The sequence below is a fragment of the Musa acuminata genome, chromosome BXJ3-6, assembly GCF_036884655.1.
Source record: "Musa acuminata AAA Group cultivar baxijiao chromosome BXJ3-6, Cavendish_Baxijiao_AAA, whole genome shotgun sequence".
Lineage (NCBI taxonomy): Eukaryota > Viridiplantae > Streptophyta > Magnoliopsida > Zingiberales > Musaceae > Musa > Musa acuminata.
Window position 1 is genome coordinate 40,436,838 of NC_088354.1, and position 20,997 is coordinate 40,457,834.

General features: G+C 38.8%; 4 protein-coding genes across 4 annotated transcripts; 2 read left to right on the top strand and 2 right to left on the bottom strand.

Moving 5' to 3' along the window:
- Window positions 1–64: 64 nt before the first annotated feature.
- On the bottom strand, window positions 65–2,352 carry LOC135640184 (uncharacterized). Its single transcript, XM_065154408.1, has 5 exons — window positions 2,206–2,352; window positions 2,043–2,113; window positions 1,844–1,924; window positions 1,719–1,762; window positions 65–340 (listed from the first exon to the last, which is right to left on the bottom strand). Exons 1-5 carry the CDS (start codon window positions 2,255–2,257, stop codon window positions 241–243), a joined length of 348 nt encoding a protein of 115 aa, XP_065010480.1. The 5' UTR covers window positions 2,258–2,352; the 3' UTR covers window positions 65–240.
- Window positions 2,353–2,859: 507 nt separating this feature from the next.
- Window positions 2,860–7,544, top strand: LOC135640999 (protein TORNADO 1-like). Its single transcript, XM_065155932.1, has 3 exons — window positions 2,860–4,498; window positions 4,641–5,881; window positions 6,076–7,544. Exons 1-3 carry the CDS (start codon window positions 2,989–2,991, stop codon window positions 7,462–7,464), a joined length of 4,140 nt encoding a protein of 1,379 aa, XP_065012004.1. The 5' UTR covers window positions 2,860–2,988; the 3' UTR covers window positions 7,465–7,544.
- An 864-nt stretch (window positions 7,545–8,408) lies between these two features.
- LOC103990077 (probable protein phosphatase 2C 55) lies at window positions 8,409–14,471 on the bottom strand. The gene is made up of 5 exons (XM_009409104.3): window positions 14,280–14,471; window positions 13,424–14,179; window positions 11,763–12,087; window positions 9,942–10,091; window positions 8,409–8,841 (listed from the first exon to the last, which is right to left on the bottom strand). Exons 2-5 carry the CDS (start codon window positions 14,071–14,073, stop codon window positions 8,548–8,550), a joined length of 1,419 nt encoding a protein of 472 aa, XP_009407379.2. The 5' UTR covers window positions 14,074–14,179; window positions 14,280–14,471; the 3' UTR covers window positions 8,409–8,547.
- Window positions 14,472–19,581: 5,110 nt separating this feature from the next.
- Window positions 19,582–20,644, top strand: LOC135641693 (lectin-like). Its single transcript, XM_065157332.1, has 3 exons — window positions 19,582–19,775; window positions 19,907–20,025; window positions 20,104–20,644. Exons 1-3 carry the CDS (start codon window positions 19,614–19,616, stop codon window positions 20,474–20,476), a joined length of 654 nt encoding a protein of 217 aa, XP_065013404.1. The 5' UTR covers window positions 19,582–19,613; the 3' UTR covers window positions 20,477–20,644.
- The last annotated feature ends 353 nt before the right edge of the window (window positions 20,645–20,997 follow it).

Consider the following 20,997-nt stretch of genomic DNA (forward strand, 5'->3'; position numbering starts at 1 on the left):
TTGAATAAGCCTGCAACTAATGCCAAATATTAAAGAGTTTGAACACTTTATAAGCAACAAAAAGTATCACTGAAAACATCCAATTATTTAAGACAATGATTACAATCTTAAATAGACCAGTATACTGCACCGAGGCACAGAGAGCATATATAAAATTCATGCAATATGTCAGAAGAGTAACTGGCATACTGCACTGTTGCTTTCATGCAATATAAAATTCCCGAATGTACATTATATACATCAGAAGAGTAAGCTAGCCCAAGCAGCAACAAATGCAAATCCACCAAATGGCGCAGGAAAAGAGTAATTTTTGTCTTCAAAATAAGCCGCCATGTAGCACCTAAAGACATCACGGACACTTGTAATGAGATACTGTCCGATAACTAACTAGTTTCAGCTTGAAACTTCCACTCAAAGAAGCATCAACAGCATGAATTGCTCTTGATCTTTTAGGTTGAGAGATTAACTCAGAATTGCTGCTCAACAGAATTAGTTCACTTACACAGATTTATTAGAATTAATTTATAAAGCCATCTTTCTGCAGATGTATATTGCAAGACCAATGACTCGTAATCCGGGTGGATACCACATAAATGAATTTTATTGAGGATAAAAGAACAAAGAAGATCTGAAATAATATTATGAACAAACAACTTTGGTTACTCTTCCTTTTGCTCAATTCTTTAAGCAAATATCATCTTATCCGTGCCCATGTCTAATTCTCTCTCATTATTCATGAGGCGAAAAAAATGATTTGTTTATCAATAAATGTTGTCATTAACAATTAATAGAGTAGCATATGGAACAAATTTTCTTCTAGAAAACAGGAGTTTCATTCATAGATGAAGAATAAGAATATGATGAATAAAAATTCACCATTGAAGAAGGCCTATTTCTTCTTGTTGTCGTTGTTGTATTGAAACAATTCATTCTAAAAAGCAGCAGTTCTCAAATTATGTCTTATTGTTGTACTAAAGAAGGCCTATTTCCACTAGAAAATACCTTTCTTCCAGTGTGACTGAGAACATTGCTTCTTCATTTTCCCTATACAAGCCCTTTAAATGTGAATAAAATCATTTAGGTCTAACTAAAAAAGTATAAGAACGAGGGGAAAGATTACCATGGAACTAGTTCTTGTTCAAAATTCCAACAAATTAAAGCAATTGATTTAGTCTTAGAAAGACTTTCGTCTGAAAAGCACAAGGACAGAACTCATACTCAGATTTTTTTTTTTATGATTACTGCATGCTTTTTTATCAGAACTCTAATAAAACTAGATGTTGTCTCACTTTTGAGCCACTTAGCTAGTCCTTGAAGACTAGAGACTGCATCTACAAAGACTCTTTCATCTAGCCCATTCTTCATTCACGTGCCGCGAGTTAAATATATTGTTCAGAAGCTCCAGTTTTGTAACACTTAATAACTTTAAAATTCTTCTACAAAATTTGCTATGACAAGTTTGAAGGGACTATCCATTTTTAGTCTTATAAACCTAAATCCATTGATCATTTAAAATGTAGAAGCAGAAGCTCTGTCTTTTTTCTTTGTAGCAATAATCTTAACATATCAAAATCACCAAAAACGAGCAATCAAAATCAAAATTCATGAATGATTATTTCTTTCCATCTATATATGCATGTATATGCACACACTTATAAAGAAGCGCATTAAAAAGGGACCAAGCAAAATCATATTAATTTCTATCCATATATACTCACGATCCCGAGAAGGCCAAGATACCGGCAGTCAGAAGCCCTCCAAACTGCATAAATAGAGAGATTAAGCACAAACGATGATCGTTTACCCATCAAATTCAGAAGGGGGAGAGTGAGGGAAGACTAACGATGTTGGGGAATTTGGTGATCGGAGCTCCAACCAAGGCGGCCGTGTGGACCAAGTGGTAGAGGGCGGCGGTGCGCCAAACCTTCCATTGTTGATCGTTCGACGACCACAAGAAAGAAGGGGAAACAGAAATCATAACAATAGAGAGACCCAAAGATATCTGATAGAATCGAAGAAATGAGACAGAGTACAGCTCATACCTCTTTGAAAGATGGGTTCTGGGGGCTGAAGACATGAAAGCCGTAAGTCCCAAGGCCAAGCGCAGCAACGCCTGATTCCGTTGCAGAACACAAAGAATCTAAATCGATCTCGAAACGAAGTAACGAAGCAAGAAAGAGAGAGGTTGATGACGACGATTTGTACCGGAGATTGCAGCGGCCTTATGCCACACCTTGGGATCGATCGTGACCACCATATTGCTTTCCGTCTCCGCTCACCGCCGACCAACGCAGCCTTCTGCGGAGTCAACTACACGGAAGAGATTAAGAGCTTCTGTGTTATCGGGTCGGATCTATCTAAAAATCCGAATCCAAAAAAAATGTAGGATCCAAATACGAACTCAAAGAAATTATTTATAGAATAACGAAGATAAAATACTACATTTGTGACGTCATATTTCTTTTGTGAATTTTGATGTTTGTTCGAGTAAGGTCAAAAGATTGAAGGATCGACCACTCGTATGAAAGAACTATCATGTCCCAGTTCTAAGCAGGTGTTTTCGACCTGCATCTGCACACTTCTTTCTCCTTCATCCGCTTTGTTCGATTCTTTTCTCTTCAGCAAGGAAGAGAAACCATGCTAAGGAAGCAAGTGAACTGCTTTCTTCTTTTCCTTTTCCTTTTTGACAGCCTGCTGGAATAGATTCCGCTTAACCAATGCAAGAGAAGCTTCACTCACGCTGGTCATGCAAAATCTTTCATCACAGCATCTGGAATTGAACTCAAGAATAGTACTGCACATCTTCCTCTTCCGCTCATGAAGTAGTTCTACAAGAACCTGATGATGCCCCCAGAGTTGCAAGTCGGTAGCAGATGTGTGATGGAACTGCACGATCTGCAGCTTACCACAAGGATTGCATAGCTTGTTCTATGATCATAAACATCATCTTTTCATGTGGCGAGGATTTCACTTGATCCAGAGAAGCCGATGTCATCCAGCACAGCCACCAGCGGTATTGATGAGGCTCTGCATGCACTCAGGTCAGCGAGCAGTTCTCTGCAAAATATTCACTTCCACCAGTCTCAAATCAGTTCAAGCTCTTGCCAGATAGCAGAGAATTCGATGAGCATCAACATCTCTACGAACAGAGAAGGTGCTCGATTCCTCTGTCAGCTTCTTGGTGAGATGGCAGTGCAAGGGGGCAGCTTCAAGAATCTCATGAACTTGGCATTTAATGGAATGCAGTGGGAGCAGAGGCAACTTGAGAGCTTGTGTTCGTTGCTCGATGTCAGTCCAAGCCTCACATACCTGGAGTTCCAAAGAAACAGGTTCCGCAACGAAGGCGTGCGAGAGCTATCAGAAATGCTCGAAAGAAACAAAGCAATCAAAGCAGTCATATTCTCCGAGTGTCGGATCGAGGCGGCCGGTGCGAGCCTTCTGTCGTCGGCGTTGACGAAGAACGACACACTGGAAGAACTCCAGATATGGGAGGACTCGATCGGTTCGAGAGGAGCCGAAGACCTCGCGAGAGCGATTGAGGTGAACCCAACACTAAAACTGCTGATCGTATTCGACAAGGAATCCATCACTGCAACACCGCTCATCTCCGCAATACTAGCAAGGAGTCGGAATATGGAGGTTCATATATGGAGTAGAGATAATGGTGACAGGAGCTCCAAGGTAGTCGAGTTCACCCCTGAAGACAACACCCTGAGGATCTACAAGCTTGAGGCTTCAGGTTCCCGGAGAGTGGCCTGTGCATTGGCATGGAATTCTACTGTGAGGACCCTAGACATGTCAGGAATTCGTCTGAGATCGAGGTGGGCGAAGGAGTTCAGAGTGGCCTTAGAACAGAACACAAGCCTGAAAGATGTCAGATTGTCAAGAACTTGCCTTAGAGACAAGGCAGTGGTGTATGTAGCTGCTGGGCTTTTCATGAACCAGAGCTTAGAGAACTTGCATCTGGATCAGAACTGGTTGACTGGAGTCGGTGTGGAGCATCTGCTGTGTCCCCTGAGCAGGTTCTCTGCGCTGCAAAATCAAGCGAACACGACATTGAGATCATTGGTTTTCGGGGGAGGGAAGACAAAGATCGGAAAAGCAGGTTTAGCAGCGATCCTTAGAATGCTGGAGACGAACCAGACCATTGTTCGATTGGGCATCTGCGGTGATGCTAGTTTGAAGCCAGATGATATCGTCAAAATCTTCAGGATCTTGGAAAGAAATGCAACACTACGGTGGCTATCCTTGGAAGGGTGTGCAGGGGTTCAAGGAGAAATGGTGTTGCAGGCCATAATGGAGACCTTGCAGGTCAATCCTTGGATCGAAGAGGTCGATCTTGGTCGAACACCTTTGCAAATCGCTGGGAAGACGGATGGGATCTACGAGAAGCTGGGGCAGAACGGGAGCATGGTGGCAGAGGATGACTTGGTTGATGACTTGCCACTCACCATGCCCAGATGCTGCAGAATCTTCCTCTGTGGCCAAGAAGATGCAGGCATGTTTTCACCACTGCTCATCGTACCTAGCTTCACCGATCATTTTCTGTTCATCTTTATCATGCTGAATTCATGCTAGTTGTAGATCTCGAAAGAACAGATTAGTCCATCCTGATGCGAAGGGTTCATCTTCATATGCAGGAAAAAGCACCCTGTGTAACTCCATCTTCTGCAACATGAACTCTTCGAAGCTACCTTACGCGGATCAGATGAGAAGTCTGGTGACTTCTATCGAGCAGATCATGCGAAGGGCAGTCATCAAGATAAAGACTATATATGATGGTGATATAAAGATCTCGATCTGGAACCTCGCTGGTCAACATGAGAACTTTGCATTACATGACCTCTTCTTTCCAGGCTATGGAAGCCCCTCGTTCTTCCTGATAGTATCCAGCTTGCTCCAAAAGCCTGCCAACAAAGAACCGAAGAGCCCAGAGGAGATTGAGGATGACCTCCTCTACTGGCTCAAGTTCATAGTTTCAAACTCCAGGAGGGCAACGGCACAGTCCATGCTACCATATGTCACCATAATTCTCACCCACTCCGACAGAGTGTCGCAGCAATCGGGCGTCCTGCAGTCAACTGCTAATTCCATACAAAGACTCAAGGAGAGGTTCCAAGGTTTTGTGGATTTCTATCCCACTGTCTTCATGGTAGATGCAAGATCATCCATGTCAGTGAGCAAACTCGCACATCATCTGCGAAAAACCAGTGAAACCATCCTCCAAAGGGTTCCCCGAGTCTTTGAGTTGTGCGATGACCTGCGAACAATCCTGTCAAATTGGAGGTCTGAAAACTTGAACAAGCCAGCGTTGAGATGGAAGGAATTCGGTGAGTTGTGCCAGCTTAAAGTCCCAGCATTGAGAATTCGATCGAGGCACAACAACATCGACAGGGTGGAGCGGCGGCGGCGTGCAGTAGCAAATTCTTTGCACCACATCGGAGAGGTGATCTTCTTCGACGATCTCGGGTTTCTGGTCTTGGACTACGAATGGTTCTTCGGAGAGGTGCTCAGCCAGCTGGTAACATTAGATGCAGCAAACATGGAAAGATTCGAGAAAATTGGCTTTGTGAGCAGGACAGACCTGGAGAAGATCTTAAGAAGAACAATGCAGCATCAGAATCCTCTGATGGGCTCAAAAGTGTACGACAATATGGAGGCTGGTGATCTCATAAAGATGATGCTAAAATTGGAACTGTGCTATGAACAAGATCCTGGTGACCCACAGACTCTTCTTCTGATACCATCAATTCTTGAAGAAGGCAGAGGAAGAAATCAGGGATGGCAACCGAGCTCTCCTGATTGTGTCTATGTTGGGAGGCAACTGGAATGTGATCACTGGCACATGTTTCTGACAAAAGGCTTCTTTCCCAGACTACAGGTGTGTGTTTCCACCCATTTGCATGAAGAACAATGAATAGTTTTGTTAGGGAAGACATTACATTGTCATGGTGTGAAAGCTTCAACTCTAGCATGACAGTAAACTATGTTAGATCTTGAGATTGTTACACAAGCATGGCTTTCTAGCTATAGAAACATCATACCTTTTATGATATATTGTGAGCTAAATTTCAGGTGCATCTATACAACAAAATACTGGGATCCAAGAACCAACAAGGTGCAGTTTACAGCCTAGAGAGAAACCTCATCTGCATGATCATCAATGGAGTCCATGTCAGAGTGGAAATTGGGGGTCAACTCGGCTCCTACATCGATGTTCTTGCGTGTTCTACGAAGACCGTCACGGAAACTCTCAGACTCTTCCACCATCTCATAATCCCAGCAATCCAAAGTATGTGCCCCAGCATCACCTTCGCAGAGAACATTATGAGGCCAGACTGTGTCAGATATCTGATACCATCGAGGTCGAGGAAAACCCAGTGTGTGCCTCTGCAACAGATAAAGCAGGCTTTGCTCTCCATGCCCGCAGACAGCATGTACGATTACCAGCACACCTGGAGTTCACTCGTGAGCAATAACAAGCTCATCTTGCAGTCTGGTTCAGATTATGCAAGAGGTCTACTGTCCGATGTGGATTTCCGAGAGGTGCTACACCGGAGGTACTACGATCTGCATCATCTCGCCGTGGAGCTGGCCGTGCCATTTGAGAGCTCGCAGGAGTCTGCCAAAGTGGTCGTAAACGACGCTCAACACACCATCGAACCCTCTCTATCGGGCATCGCGAAGGGCGTAGAAGTAGTTCTGCAGCGGCTGAAAGTTCTGGAGCAGGAAATCAAGGATCTGAAGCAGGAGATTCAAGGACTCAGATACTACGAGCATCAGCTTCTCATCGAGCTTCACAGGAAGGTCGACTATCTCGTGAGCTTCGACGTCCAGTTGGAAGAAAGGAAGGTGCCGCGTCTGTTCTACTTCGTCCAGGTACAGAACAACTCCAGAAGACTGATCACGACACTGCTTCCGGGCATGACGTCGCTTCGGCTGCACATGCTGTGCGAGTTCAAGAGGGAGATGCATGTGGTGGAAGACCAGATGGGCTGTGAGCTGATGCAGGTAGATAACCAGGCGATCAAGTGCTTGCTGCCTTACATGAGCGGATTGATGAAGCTCCTGACTTTTGCTCTCAAGATAGGCGCGCACGTTGTGGCAGGGATGGGGCAGATGATACCTGATTTGGCAAAGGAGTTCGCTCACTTGATCCACTCGTCGCTTCTGTACGGAGGGGCGGCCGCCATGACCGCCGGGGCCATCGGATACGCAGCAACCGGACAAGGAGGAAGAAGGTTCAGAAGCAGAAGTGGAGAGAGAAACATGGCGCAGGAGGTGGTAGGTGCCCAGCAATGGCTACTGGATTTCTTGAACTCTCAGAGGATTGCAACCGGAAAGGACATAGCTGAGAGATTTGGCTTATGGAGGGTGAGGTACAGTGACACCGGTAATATTGCATGGATCTGCAGAAAACACATGATACTGAGAAGAAATGAAGTCATGGAGGTGCCAGTTTGACGCAGATAGATTTATCATCACATCTATCTTGTTGCTTCGTCGAACAAAATCAAATAATTGTTTTACATGTAGATCCAAGAGAGAGCTTCCTACTCCACTCCACCTTCGACAGTGAGATACCAAGTTTATAATTTTCTTTTCTTTTTTTTGCAAAAGATAAGTAATTGCAAATCAAGATCTTACGATAAACTATCAAAGATTCTTTAGTTCTTCACCATTTGAACAATAATTACCCACATTTGGTAATATTTTGGGAATAATTTGAAGGCTCTCCTGGAGCATATATGAACTCCATAGGATTTCGAGTGAACAAAATTGACATTGATGCTTAGGGGTACAACTCCAGATCAAAACTTTCCTAGTACACAATCAATTGAATTACGAAACTAAGAGCTGTCTCAGAGCACAAATTTCCAAAACAAACCGCATAATTCCTTTAATCAATATTATCAACGAAGGCTGTTTAGATGAAACATTTGAGTATAAACAAGTCTTCATCATCCAATAGATTCCTTAAAGGAAAGAAATTAAAAAAAAAAAAAAAGACAGAAAGCCACATTTTACTTGCAACTTGTGCATTCAGCAAACTGACAACTCTTATCTGCAGCAGCATATTACCTGAACTGGCTAATGAGCTAATCCATTCGTGTGGTTCAGTCAAGCATGCACTACTGATACCTGACGTCGAGAAATGATTGCTTGATGTCTGCATTTATCCAGTCTTCAGAAGTAAAACAAAACCTTCTTTCGTTTCCTATATATACCTCACAATCACGAACCAACAAAATCCATATTAGATACCATAATATGAATCATGGTAACGGTGTGACGGTCTTGGATAACTCAAGACTCTCCCGGATAAATCTTTGTAAAGTTCACTTATTGCTCTAACTACAGGTTGAGTCACCCATTTGCTCTGAAGAACTGATAGATAGAACCTAAACTAAAAAGGACGAAAAATTATCGATTAAAGCATTCAATTTTCTCATATCTAAACTTTGATACAGCAACAAGAAATTATGCAGATATCCATAGTAGTTTCCAGAACCAGGAGCTGTAAAATCTGTGAGATGAGTGTTCCCATTAAGCATCAGATGCAGTGACGTGGGAGACGACAACAGTAATGTCATCAAGTTTGCCTCCATAGTATCGATATCCAGCATCTTGGGCAGCAGTTGAAAAAGGAGTTTGCCGGTTTTTATCCAGTGCTCGCTGTCGTGCAAGTGCAGCTATCTTCTGAGCTGTTACCTGAGGCCCCAGGCCAGCTCTTGTGGCATGGACGACAACAGCCGTAATTTCATTGTTGTACAAGTTATCAAACAGTCCATCCGTTCCAGCAATGATGACATCACCAGATGCAACAAGAAAGGTAAACACCTAGAATGAAAATAAAAGAATAATTAGTTTTTGCTTGAATTGTGTTAAGAGCAAGCATTATAAGCACACTAATAAGCAAGCTCTACAAACCTTACTCAGGACTAAATATAGATTTTTGAAGAAAAAGGACCCCAGTTTAACTCGTGATAACTTCCCTAGTAGCAATCTCCTAATATGAGTATCATATTTTGCAACTGTTGTTCCTGTTATGATATGTCCAATATGCATTGGTACCACTCAAGGTGATCTGGTTTTCATTAATTTCTTGGCCTTATAGTTAGGTTTTGATAAGAATTGAGTTTGATCAATCAAACTCAAGCCATTTGTGCATTCTAGACAATTTGACTAACAAAAGAAAGAAAATATGATGCTATTTGTGAGGGAAGGAAAAAAAAGTAAAAGACAAAGACATAAAAGTTGTGGATATGATCATGAAATGGAGAAGATGTTGCTATTAATGAATTTGCTATTTGTTGCAGCTCTAGTGTTGGTCATTTACCAACATTGATGTAATGTTAATTCACCAACATACAAGACAGAAACAAAGAATATGAGAGAACAAAAGAAAACGTATCTCTTAATCTCTTACAAAACTTGGACATGTACATAAAGGAAGATGTTAAGAAATTCAATATCAATACCAAGGTTCACAAAACTTCCTGGTACAGTCCGGTATTCGACCAGTTATTGGGTACATGGACTAGGGTAAACCTATAAGGAGTGACACACCACCCAGTATGCCTGGCACTGGTGCTGTACCACCCAGTACTTTGTCAGCTTAAGCTATTATCCCTTTTAGTTCATTTTTTAGCTTCTAGTGTCCATTTTTTTACATGTTCCTATAGAATGAAATCACAAGTTTAAAGGTTTGTTTGGAGAAATATAAGTGTAACACTATGACAGATTACTCATGATACCAAGCACTCATTATCAATTAAAATTATCTCAGAACCCAATAGATACATTATTACACTTCACTAGAATAACAGGAGAAGCCATGATATCAAGCACTCATTATCAACTAAAACTGTCCCAGAACCTAATAGATATATTATTGCACTTCACTAGAATAACAGGAGAAGCCATTGAAACCAACTGACCTGTGCAGCACTGGGGAGATCACTGCCATTACCACTCTCAAGCTGATAAGTGAAATTGAAATCATGCTGTTGTACAGGTGACCTAATGATCGTGCACCCATCTCTCACAACTATGAAGCCACTATCTCCTAGATTGATTGCATGAATGCCCTGCAAATAGAAAGAAAAAAAATGAATAGGCATAAAATTTTCGTAATTGTAGAAAAAAAAGCAAAATATGTGAGTTTATTTTTATTATACACTTGCAAGTTTCATAATTCATGATAACAAAATGGTGAGACAATTTAGCAAGGCATTTCAACTACAATTTTACGCATCTGTACAGCATTATCTTGTGCTAGGTTTGAGAACATGTTGTATATGATGGAAAATAGATGCATCAATGATTTTAGTGTCATGCCAAGAAAAAGTATTATTAATGTGTACCATGTAGCTTCATCTTGGATGTCGCTCATGTCATAATAATTGAGACCTAACAAATTGGCACTGTATATGATAGCAGAAGAATATCAGCTTCATGCTAACCGGAGGATACATATTAATCTCTAGAAGTGAAATATATATCATCTGGCAATACCTACCAGAATAATACATCAGTTTGGCTAACACTAATATAGAGAGACTAAAAAAATCATATATTTTTATGTGTCTCAGGTAAGTTGCAGATGGATCAGACAATATATCCATATGTAATGTTTTATGTTCATTAATTGTGCTAAAGGCACACAATTAGAGAACTAGAGCGAGTAATAGTTCTTTCATCTTTTGAAAAGATTTTTCTTGTATTAGGAATCACAGTTAAAAATTTCAATCTGGAGCCTTACAATCTATGCCGAAATGGACTTGTTATATGCAAACCTTGAAATGTACCAAGAGCATCCTGCCAAATGAGACTGTTGACCTCTCTTCCCCTTCCTGTTCTCAATCCACTGAGGGTGTCTAAGGCAAGCTTGATATCAAGTATATTGATAAATGCGTTCATCCATCAATCACCATCAAACAATATACGCTTACAATTATTCCTTCCTAGAGAGTAAAACTAACGTAATCCTAGCAAACTCCTTGTTTGTTCCGTTACATCCACCCAAAATTATTCCAACATCCATCTGTGCAAGTTGAGGCCCTAAATCTTATACTCTAAATCAATCACCATTTTCCATCCAGCTTCTACAAAATCTGAAATGGTCCCTCGTGCATTCTCTATTTTTCTAATTAAGTTCGAAATCATTGTTCAATATGTGACCTTTGAATAAAAAGAATATATCCTCTAGCTTAAATCAACAGTTAACTTGTAATCCCAATTTGTTTATATTTGCCAATACAGGGATGGAAGGTGAAATATAATTGGATCACCATTGCTAATAGAAAACATGATAAACAGAATGAAAAACAACTAGAGCGCAATGCTCAAAAATATGAACCTGATTAAACCAGAAGAGAAAAGTAAAAGCAGGAACAGTACTAAGACAAAAATGTATCCTTTGGGTCTTAAAAGGCACAATAGTGAAAAAAATCAAAACTAATTAATAAAATCTACATAAACAAAAATGTATTGGAGAAACAGTACCATGACAGAGAAACAAACAAATCAAAGATACAGGGAGTAAGTTTAATGCAAATGGACATGGCAAAAAACAAGCTGAACAATACAGAACAATATTTTTATTTAAACTATATCTAAGGAAACAGAATAAATTTAAAATACTTGTGCTAATAAACCATGGCATTGGAAAATAAAGCACTGTGAGATTTGTTGGAAATAAATGTTATTAACTGATATGTTTACAAGGAAAGACAGATCAAAAATAAAAATGTAAGTACCTGGTCAGTAAGTGCAATGATGCATGCTGTCGAAGATCCCCTGGCTTTAGTTATTGAGTAGGCTTTATCAAGAACCCTTGCAGGATCGACACTGCCTTTTGGCTCTTCTTGAATCGCGTTTACTGAATTAGACATAAGTTCTCTGGCATACTGTCCTGCATCAATACCAAGATCAGCCCAACCACCAACACCATCTGCCACACCAATGACTTGCTCATTAACACAAATAAAATGAGCATCCTCTCCTCCAGTTTCCTCCTTTTTAGGGTGTGGTAGATAACAAGATCCAGAGAGCAGCTTTAAGAACTTGTCACCTAGAATTTTTCTGCAACAGAAATAGAAAATTATAAAAGTTGTAGTAGTAGTTTCATCAGCAAGTTAATGCAAAAATAGAGGCGAAATCACCACCGAAGACTTTCTTTAACGAACTTCTTTAAGAGGTGAAAAAAACGTATTAGAAAAGAACAGAAACTTAAAGAAAATTTGGAAGAATATCATCCAACAAATGAATCAACAAATGATGATGGACAATCCAACTACATTGGAAAAAAATAGAAGCAATTGTAAACTATGAAACAAGCATCTCCTAACACCCTGAATGATTATTGTTAGTGCTAGTCAATTAAGATAGACAAAAAGAATTACATTGGAAAAATAGAGGCAATTGTAAACTACGAAACAGGCATCTCTTAACACCCTGAATGATTATTTGTTAGTGCTAGTCATTAAGAAAGAGACAAAAAGGTAATACAGGAACAAAACATAACATTTCTAATAGACTGGTATGATACATATTTTTAAATATGATGCTAATGAGCAATATTAGATGATAAGTTGATGAGAAGCTTTGGAAATTAAAATAAAAACACTTCTTGAAGCTCAACCAAGGATCATCACGCATTTGACAGTGAACCTGTTCCTCCCTTTTCTGTAACCTAGAAAAAAGAAAAGGTGGGACCAAACAAAGAGCTAACAGCACAGACAAGGATGGATTTGTGAACAGAAATTATTATCCAAGGTCTTAAATACCAGTTGCACTGGTTATTGCCACTATCAAAGCATATTGCTTGCTCCAACTGGTACTTATATATTTGTTATTCTTTTTCGATGATCCTGCACATTATAGATCAGTGTCACCTAACATACCAATACTCTACCAATCTGACAAGGTGGATTGGACTCAGATTTTTTTTATTTTGTATTATGTTGTGGTGAATTTATTATCATTCTAGTGAATCCTTTTTTTCCTAAAAGAATCACATTTGTTTTTTAAACCAGTTTTAAGACCTATAATCAAAGATATTGGTATGTGACCAACATGACGCTGGTACATGAGAGGGTCTAATAAACATAAGTGATAAGACAAGTCAGTATATCCTGCATAATCTGATCACAAGCTTTCATGAACTGTTACATCTATTGAAACTTTAGAGCACCAGAATCATAAATTATCATGTTTAACCATGTGATGAACCATTGGATGGACTTTAGTGATCCGCACAACATATAATGACAGTAGGATAACAGGCATCAGTGACTAAAAAATGTGTTGTGCTGCAATAGAATAGCAATATGCAAATCATGAATTCTTAAATCGCAGCTAACCTAGTAAGCAGGCCAAGTAGTATGAAAATGAAAGGGGAAAATGTCCAGTAACATACTGTTCAGAGTTGAGATCAGGAGTCTGAAGCTGCTCCTCATGCATGGCTGCATCAAAGGATACATCAGGAGCCACCCCCGCAGAGTAAGGTGCCGTACATGATGTCCGATAATCTTGACTCCCCGGATCCACCAAGGATTTCGATCTCCAATTCAACCCATATGCATTAGACCAGAAACACTTGTAGATCATATTAGTACCCCAAGGTTCCCGATTTTTCAAGCTCCCACTCGCTCTCCTGCAGTGGTCAAGGCCCTTGTAGCTATAACCAATATCGACCCGCATCACACCGCTCAGACCATTCCCAGATCTGGCGTTATCCTTCGCCAGGTGCCTGGCGAAGGAATCGGACCCTCGCAAGAAAGCGCTGCTGGCGGACATTATGCTCCACCGAAACGGAAACCTCTGCGCCGGCTGCGAAAGCTGGTTATTGACGTTCCTAAGGAGCGTCCCGATGCCGGATTGAGTGGCACGACGGTTGCAATCGCTGGAGGACGGCCTCGAGAGGAGATGGAAGCCAGAGCCGAGCGCGGAGAAGGGCTCGGAGAGGACGAAGCAGGTGTTCCCGAACAAGAAGCTCCGTCCGCGGCTGCGCAGGAGTTCGGACGAGGTCTGCAACCCTTTGTGCTTCGGCAAGTAGGTCGATGGCATCTTCTATTACCCTCGCAAGAAGGGAGAGCAGCACAACAACACCGGAGATCTCATCACCGTCGGCTCTTTCTGGTCCAATTTTAATGGGGCGCGAATCGAATCAACCCTGATGAGGAAAATAAAGATTTCAGATGAACAGTATAACCAAAAAAACCGAATAGTAGAAAAATTAAATGAAAAATTCAAAACAAGAAGTTCAAGATTACCTGCTATCTTGACGACACCCTCCATCTCCCTCCTCCTCCTCTCGCGTAGTCTATCTCCATCTATTTCGAATTGAAGGCAAGGAATAAAGAAAGGAGAGGAGGGGAGAGTTGGGTTTGGGATAAATTGAGGTGGAGGCGCAATGAAGACGGGTGGAGAGGCGACGAGAGGAGGGAGAGGGGTCGGATAACGCGAACGTATTATGTATCTCCCTCCGTCCGTTAACTATTTAGCGTCCGTCAAAGAAACCATAGCCGAGTCTACGGTCCTGATAAACGTGTCGCTTTTCTATCTCGAACGAGTCGTGCTTTAAACTCCTCACCTACATCAGCCACTACCTACCCTGTGATTGGAGACAGAACTGGGTCCCATCCTTTGGCCCCATCTATTGAGAATCACAGAGCCGGTACATCGGTGAGTAACTCTTGCTCTGTTTGGAAGTGTTGCTCATCGTGCTTCTCCAACTAGTTCGCCGCCACCCACCTTCCCACACGGACGGAGACAGTAGTGGGCCACGAAGCGGGTCCCACCAGGGCTCGGTTTCTGTCTAATAAAACCCAGGTGAAACCGTGGGTCACGGTCAACATCTCGATCTCAATTATTGTACGTTTTTCTATAGGTTTACTTTTCCAGCTAGAAAATATATAAATATGTGCTCTTTATTTTTTATTTTTATCTTAGTTTTATATTATATATATATATATATATATATATATATTATTTATTAAACTCTCTTTCTCCTTTCGATATGACCTCTTCCTTTCTATACGACCTTCTCTAATATATTTCTTTTAAATCTTTATTAAAAGTTTATAGATATTGCTTAACAAGAAACACCATCTCTTTGAGGAAAAAAAAAACAAAGATTTTGAAAATATAATTATCATATATTTTAAGGTTTTCTTTGGTTGTTAAAGAAATGATAAAAATATCTAGACTACCAATCTTAAATTTTGAGAATAACAAAATGATGTAATCTTCCCGTATATATCTTAACCTTGTTCAGATTAAACCCTATCACCCACGTGAGATGTAGTTCAATGATAACTCCACACCATGATGAGTCTTCTCACTTAATCTCCCTTATCATGCCCAAATATTAGGTTAATTCTAATATCAAATGTCATGACTTGGGTATCATGGGTTAATTGGCCTATCAAATTCGTTTAGTCTAAACCACTGATAAAAATACTTAAACTGAAGTTGATAATAGCATGCTCATTAGACCCTTATAAGTCAATTTTAATATTGTCTACTTTCGATATTGAACTAATCACCGATAATTTTTTCTCTTAATATAAATTAATTATTATATATATTATTTTATTTAAATTATTAACTCTCTTGTTTGTGTAGTATGGTTAAGGAATATTAAAATTGATTTCTTTAATCATTAGACAAGTTAGGAATTTTATCGATCAATTAAATTATTAATAATTTATTTCCTAATGAGTGATATGATTATAAAAAAATAAATATTTTATATTTTATTTTATGTGTGAACTATAAAAAATGAATATTATATTTCTATTTTTGTGTGTGAGTAATATGAAAATAAATTAAAAATAAAAATTAAATTATTACTTATTTTTTGAAAAAAAATCTCACCTTCTCCTTTATAAAGGGGCTCCTCCTCCTTCGTTCCTCGATAAGTATGACAATGGAATATTAACGAAATGATTTCTTTAATAGATGATCCCGAGGAAAAGAAAATCAAGGAGAGGTAGAATCCTCTACTCTTTTTTAATCAGCTTTGAATCATATTTTAAAATATTTGATATTAGGATTGTTATAATTTTATGATGTATAACAATATTTTAATTTTAAAATTATGATTAATAAATAATGATAATTGAATTGTGATGTTAGAATGATTATTTGAGTTATGATAGTCTTTTAAATTTAAGTGAATTTCAAGATTGATTTAATTATTAAAATTCTTATTTTTGGATTAACATAATAATTTTAATTTATTTAATTAGATATATTTGTGTTTCAAAAATTATGTATGAATTTTTATAATTTAATTAGTTTTAAATTTAATATCATGAATTTAAAATTTTTAATTCATGGATTTAAGTTACTCTTTGATAATTTAAAATATTAAAATCTAATTTGATAAGAATAGTGTAACTAAGGTCTAACCTGAGTTAGGTTGATTTGTCAAACCGAATCGATTCAGCCCTTGTGGTCCTATATAAATCAGTCTTTATAGCTAGGTACGATCCAACTCACGTGGTCGTGTAAGACTCAATCCATGTGACAATGTATGACCTAACCCATGTGATGAAGTATGGTTCGACTTACGTGGTTAAGTACAACGTAATTAATGTGAGCAGACACGATCTCAATTCATATGTCTAGGTATGACCCAACCAACGAGCCAAGCGTGACCCAACTTGTGAGTGAAGCTCAGACTAGTCCATAAAGTTAGGCCCACCCAACTATGTGATTAGCGCTAAACACATCGTCGCTTCTCTATTTAGCACATTATGCCTTAATCTAATATATTACTTGGGACAAGCACATGCTGCCTATATTACCCATTCAAGACTGTTTGTTCGGTTTGGATTAACACTATACGACATAGTCTAATTTTCTCTCTTTTTATTAGTTTGAGCTCATTAATTGATTGAATTAGATAGGCTTGATTAGATAAAGTTGGTTTACGATGATTCCTAACCAACTTGACTAGCTAAAACTTACTTAACATAATCGAAATTAATTAAATCTAAATTAGACTAGTCTAGGGTGATTCTAGATCGGTTATAAGGATTTGATGTTGGCTCTATTAAGTCCTAATTGATTAACTCTAGTTCAAGTCAATTAAGCTATTTCAATTAGGATTCTGCTTGATTAAAGATTATTGAAAGATTGATGTCTCATGTTTCTATGATTTGATAAACTTACAATGTAATATATGCAACTATGCTACTGGTTCATATTGGAAATACAACATATTAAAAGAGCTATGAGCTCATTACAGTGTGGAGCCACCAATGTGTTAGGATCAAGTTAATGCTAAAAGGAGGGGTTAATTAGTGCTTTTGGAGAACTACATCGATCGTGAAAATTCATATGATAAAACCCTATCGGAAAGATGTTTAAGCTTAAAGATGTTCGTAGGAGAGTGATGAAGAAGTAAAGTAGTTGCAAAGTAAGCAAATAGCAAAGAAGAGAAGGCACACTAATTTTATAGTGGTTCGGTAGTCGTGACATACATCCATTCCCGATTCCTCCTCCATTGAGGCCATCGGCATTCATTAATGGTCTTCCTTCAATGGGTGAAGACCAATTATTCTCTTACAACTCTTTTCTCCTTTTGACATGCTCAGGAGAGAAACTTTACACCCTCTTTTTATAAAGTTTCCCTCACACTCTTCAAGGGTTTACAACTTTCGAATTACAAAGTTTTATTCTACTTTCTTGCTCTCTTAAGTAGGAAAGATTGAGATATTTATATATCCCAAATGACTTCAAAAATTAGAACCAAAATTTAAATCCCCGAGATTTCGAGGTATTGGTAGTACCACCGCCTGTGTTGGGCGATACCACCGCCTAACATAGTCTTGGAGACTATGTCTTATAGATTGAGTTGCTGGCGGTTCCACCGCTTGACCCAACTTTTGGGTCATTGAATGAATCTTTCTCTTAGCCCAAAACAACCCCATCTTAAGCCCAATGGGCCCATAATTGAGTTAACCTAATTACATTCAAACTAACTCAATTAGAACTCTAAACTAATTTGATTTAGACAAATTATTACACAGCACAAATCATATGTTGTCCGACATATCATTCCTTCTTCCGGCGCATCGTCCTCTCCTTCAATGCATTGCTCAATCGGCATGTTGACTTCTTGCAATATTCGATCTCCTTAGTATAAAGTCTGATTCTTCTAGCCCGATGCCCAAACTCACGGCACAAAATCCTTTTGTCGGAATGTCAACCAATCTTCTAATATGTAAAATCCGGCCCAACATCTGATTCCTCTTGCTTCAATCAATTTACCTCTCCTGATCGAAGCTAGTCCTACGTCACTCAAAACACATATTAGATCACAAACTCATCAATTGATTTCATCATCAAAATCCGAGATTCAACACAATTGACATAGTCTAGCAGATCATACATCAATCATGGTCCCTCATAATAATTTATCACACTATTTCTTAGATGCATATGTGAATGAATGGATAAATAAATGAATGATCATGATTGTTTATATATCCTATTGAGTGTAGATAGGGCGATTCCCTATCTACGTGACGGTTAGATAGTTCATCTATCAATTATTGAAAAAAAATATGTCCTCATTTGGGCTAGTGAGGGATACCACTCCATCCACTATCAGAAGTATGATATAGGTTCTCTCCATCTGTTACTGAAATGAATCCATCTCGTAGAGTATGTCTCTTTATTCATCATTCGTCATTGGAAGAGTACATCATCGAGTGTGATATGCGTTTTTGTTATATGATTATTATGTATGTGTTGCATGTAACAAATGCATTATTATTTTTATTATATAAGAATTATTATTATTATTTTAATGTATGAGTTTTATAATAGATCGATATATTATTATTTCATATTAAACAATTTATATTTATATATATTATGAATAGTGAATGTTATTTTTATGATTTCTTAAAGAATTATGTGTGATTGCTGATATGTTTTTATCTTATATTTTTTTTTAAGTAATCTATTACTTTATAATATAAGTTTCGATGAAAGAAATTTGTTTGTCACTTATGACTCTACCAATTTTTTAATTAATAAAATATTTATTAATATAAAGACATGAATTTGAATTTAGAATGAAAAAAAAGAGTATAAATAAGAATAATAAAAATGATGATTTATTATTTTTTTATAAATCAGGGACGCGACAGAAATGGTAAAAGCCGAAGAGAATATGTGCTGATTAGAAATGTCTGTTAGAAGTCAAACACACTGTTACAATTGCGGTACAGTGGAGATCGACTAATACATGACTTCTTCATCCTACTTTCCTGGGAATATTAGAGTGCAGAATGATTTCCTCACGAAGTGGGCAATCAATCAGTCATAGACTTAAACTGATGAATAGTTCCTTTTTCTTTCTAGATGTTAAAAAGTAGATACACAGTGTGGCAGAAAAAAAGATGCTTAATTATGAGGACAATTGGCTTTAGAGATTCCTCCATATTAAACTTCCCGTAGAAGTATGCTAATCGTTTTCGTAATATGAATGATTCGTTGCCTGGGAATTACGATTTCTTGTCACTAGTTTTTCTATATAAACACCTGTTGGTGAAGGCTGCATCGGTAGGAAGAAGTGTTAGTAGGCAATGGGTGCTGTGTCATCACGAAGGAGAGAAGCTAAGGAGGATGCCAAAAACAAAGTTCCACACAAGTTTCAGGCCATCAGTGGGACGGCAGCAAACCCCTCCACGGATGAGAGTCTCGAGGACCACATCTCCTCGGGCAGCTTCTTAAGCAACAACAGGAAGGTTAGCCATAGCATCTGTCCTCCTCGGTGTGATTAACATGCATCAATTTCTTCGTTTATTGTTTGTTTTATTCCTGTCAAGTTTGGAGAGGAAGAAAAACATTCAGCTGATGCATTTCACATGTGATGCAGAAGTATTGGGTGGATGAGAAAACTGGGGCAAACTGCTTCGCTTTGGTTGCTAGAGACCTATCGATCACTTGGGGTGATGACCCAAGATACTGGCAGTGGCTTCCGATGAAAGAAGCAGGGTAATCTCTTCCTCCCTCACTGTAATTTTCTTCCAAGCAAGACACCGAGAATGAACAGTTGTTCCTGTTGTTCGTCAGGGAAGTGGAGATCGAAGTGGCATCACTGAAACAGGTGTGTTGGCTGGAAATCCATGGAAAGCTTGAGATGTCTCATCTTACACCTGCGGTCACGTACGATATCTTCTTCGAAGTGATGATAAGCAAGGAAACTGCTTCTGGCTGGGGAACACCGGTGAATCTGAGGGTGAAGTTCCCCGACGGAAGAGTTGAAGAGCACAAGGAGAGCCTGCTAGAGAAACCTAGAGGACGGTGGATTGCTCTTACAGTGTGCAAGCTCAAGACACGCCCCGAAGCAGCAGGAGAAATGGAGATCTCCTTGCTCGAGTGCGAAAGTGGACAGTGGAAGCGAGGCCTCATCGTTAAAGGTGTCATCGTTCGCCCCACCAACTGATTCGTCTTATCTCTATTAGTATTCTGTATGATGAGTGAAGCGTGCATGAAATGTTATCTATCACCTTCTGTTGTGACTTGCTGAACGTAGAAACTGATGACCCACAAAATAAGAACAGGAAAGATGAAGATTAGAGGCGAAGAAGATGAAGAAGAATATTCTTCTCTCTCTTATTGTGTTGAACGTAAATCTCTATTCCTTCCCAACTACTAAATCGCAATCAATTTAAATTCGATGGGAGGATAAACTAAAAATATTGTTTTGTGCATTTTTAATAATGTAAAAAATCTATATTATTATATTTGAAGGGAATATATACGTAATAATTACGATATAAAAAAAGCATTTTATTTATTCAATATGGTTTTTATATTTGTGCATGGACTGATTTCATTTATCTAATGTGCTATCCATATATGTGTGGGCTCACAAACCTAAACTAAACGAAAGTTGTAGCAATATTATATCATTTAAATGATTAATGGACACGTATTATTCATTATTTTTATTTTGGATGATGA